This window comes from Augochlora pura, unplaced genomic scaffold (assembly GCF_028453695.1).
Source record: "Augochlora pura isolate Apur16 unplaced genomic scaffold, APUR_v2.2.1 APUR_unplaced_4020, whole genome shotgun sequence".
NCBI lineage: Eukaryota > Metazoa > Arthropoda > Insecta > Hymenoptera > Halictidae > Augochlora > Augochlora pura.
Genome location: NW_027584338.1, coordinates 1 through 2,079, shown reverse-complemented (window position 1 = coordinate 2,079; position 2,079 = coordinate 1). Strand labels below are relative to the sequence as shown.

Here is a 2,079-nt window from a genome sequence, read left to right as displayed (position 1 = left end):
CCACCGACTCCTCAAGCATCAGTCGCAGAGTAGGTCCAAGTAGTTCATCAGACACTGCGGTATCTCCAGCGTCTTGATGCCATGGGGCAGCGCCCAATTCTCGAACAGCCTCTCCCTGATGATGCACCGGCACAGGTGTTTGAGCTCCGGCGGATTCAGACCGCTCCTCTCCGGCGGTATAAGATTCTGCCCCATCAGCGTCGGATACTGCTCGTACAAAGAAATACTGTGAACGCCGCTCTGCTCGGCGATATGACTGGGCGTCTTCACGAAAGCGGTGGTGATGGTTCTAAGCACCAGCCTCAAACAGACCAGCAGATGTTCCGGATAGACGATCTCGTCCTTGCCGGGCTGACGCTCGAACTCGTTCAGCTTCGCCAGCAGCATCTCCAACGGCGACGGCGCTATTTTATCGGACTCGACGGTGGCACCGTATTGCAGCATCACCAGCAGGATGTCCGGCGAGCCGTGCTGAATGGCCACCCTTAATGGCCACGCCTGTCCGTAGGACTCCATGGGCACGTCGATCAGCCGTCTCTTAATGGACGACGACTCGCAACGATACTCGAGACGGCCGACGGTGGCGTGATGCAGGAAATACACCAGCGCGCGTATGTTCTCCTCCCGGTCCTCGAAGTCGCTCTTCCAGCCGGACAGGAAGTGCGTCACTCTGGTGCCGAATATCGCGCCGACGAGGATACGCTCGAACGTCTTCTCGCAGTAGAACATGTCGTTCAACAGACGGGAGACGATCTCGTTGTTCTCGAGGTTCCAGTCGTAGCACAGCTTCGCCGCGACGTATAGCACGTTGTGGAACTTGCCGAGCATGCACACGTAACCGTTCTCCATCATCGCGATGTTGTGGTAGCGGAGCGCGGACATCACTATGCGCTCGCAGATGTCCTGCTTGTCCAGATTCTCGGCTACGAACAGAATTCATAGGTTTGGTTAGGGTATAGGGTTGAATTTAGGACACCGAAATTATCAGTATATTAGATCTGGTTTTTAGAGACAAATTATAAAACATCCATCAATTGATATTGTTACGAATATGGATCGATATCTTTTGATATCGAGATATCGAGAGTTCCTTGTGGCATCGTTGCTTGATAAATATCTCCTGAGCAACGATTTAACAAGAACGACTCAGAGTTGAGAGAGACGTCGTGGTAAACGGTCGAATATTGAGTTCCCCCTTTCCCGAATAAAGAGTTCTGTTGTTATTAAAGTCGTGACGTTATTATTCAACATGCCGCGATTGCGCTCACGTAACAATATTTTAACATTTTGTGAATCGCGTTACAACAATTTTAATGGTGTTGCAGAGTCGCTACTGTGTTAAATCGATAGAAAATTCAACCCTTCTATTTTTAGCCCTAAATATCTCACACTCCAAAATTCTCTTTAACCCTCTCACACTCTTTAACCCATCTTAATTCAAACGATAAAAGCCTGTTCAATTTAGAACATCGTTTATACGTCTTAAACGCGTCCCTAATACCGTACACCATACGTCTTTACGTCGTCTTAAAATGCTATCTAATACTATCTAGAATGGCAAAGGCTTAAAGTATACATTTACTCTGAGATTTTTATCCATTTATCCATATAAAAGAATTTCACTTTAGATTTCAAGGAAAGATCAATTTTCTGGAAAGTTCGCAATCTATCGTCGTCGATCAGAGAGTATATACAATCATCCGTGAAAGCCGTGACACAACATTTCTTGCCACCCTGCCCACCGGTGGACGAAACGACTTAAAAAATATGACAAATAGCTCTCGACCATTGAAATACCATTTGCGCGATACTAGCAAATCAATTTCGAACTATCGATCTTTCGATTGTACGCAACAGCTGAACGCTTTAGCGAACGATTTCTATAAAAGAGATCCTCGCGTTTCAGCCGACGAAATCGCCGGGGACTCTTTCATTGTCGACTCTCTTCGGGCTCTTATCGAATCCAGAATGTATACGCGTTTGGTACGATGCCGTAATGTTGAAGACGCTTGCTTGCTTCTATTCACGCATTATTAACCCTTTGCACTCGAGTGGTGACTCTGAGGCACCACTAAAATT

General features: G+C 47.0%; 1 protein-coding gene across 1 annotated transcript; it reads right to left on the bottom strand.

Annotated features, from left to right (window-relative positions):
• Positions 1-6: 6 nt before the first annotated feature.
• LOC144477811 (ankyrin repeat and SOCS box protein 17-like) lies at positions 7-906 on the bottom strand. Its single transcript, XM_078195550.1, has one exon. It carries the CDS (start codon positions 880-882, stop codon positions 19-21), a length of 864 nt encoding a protein of 287 aa, XP_078051676.1. The 5' UTR covers positions 883-906; the 3' UTR covers positions 7-18.
• Between the last annotated feature and the right edge of the window lie 1,173 nt (positions 907-2,079).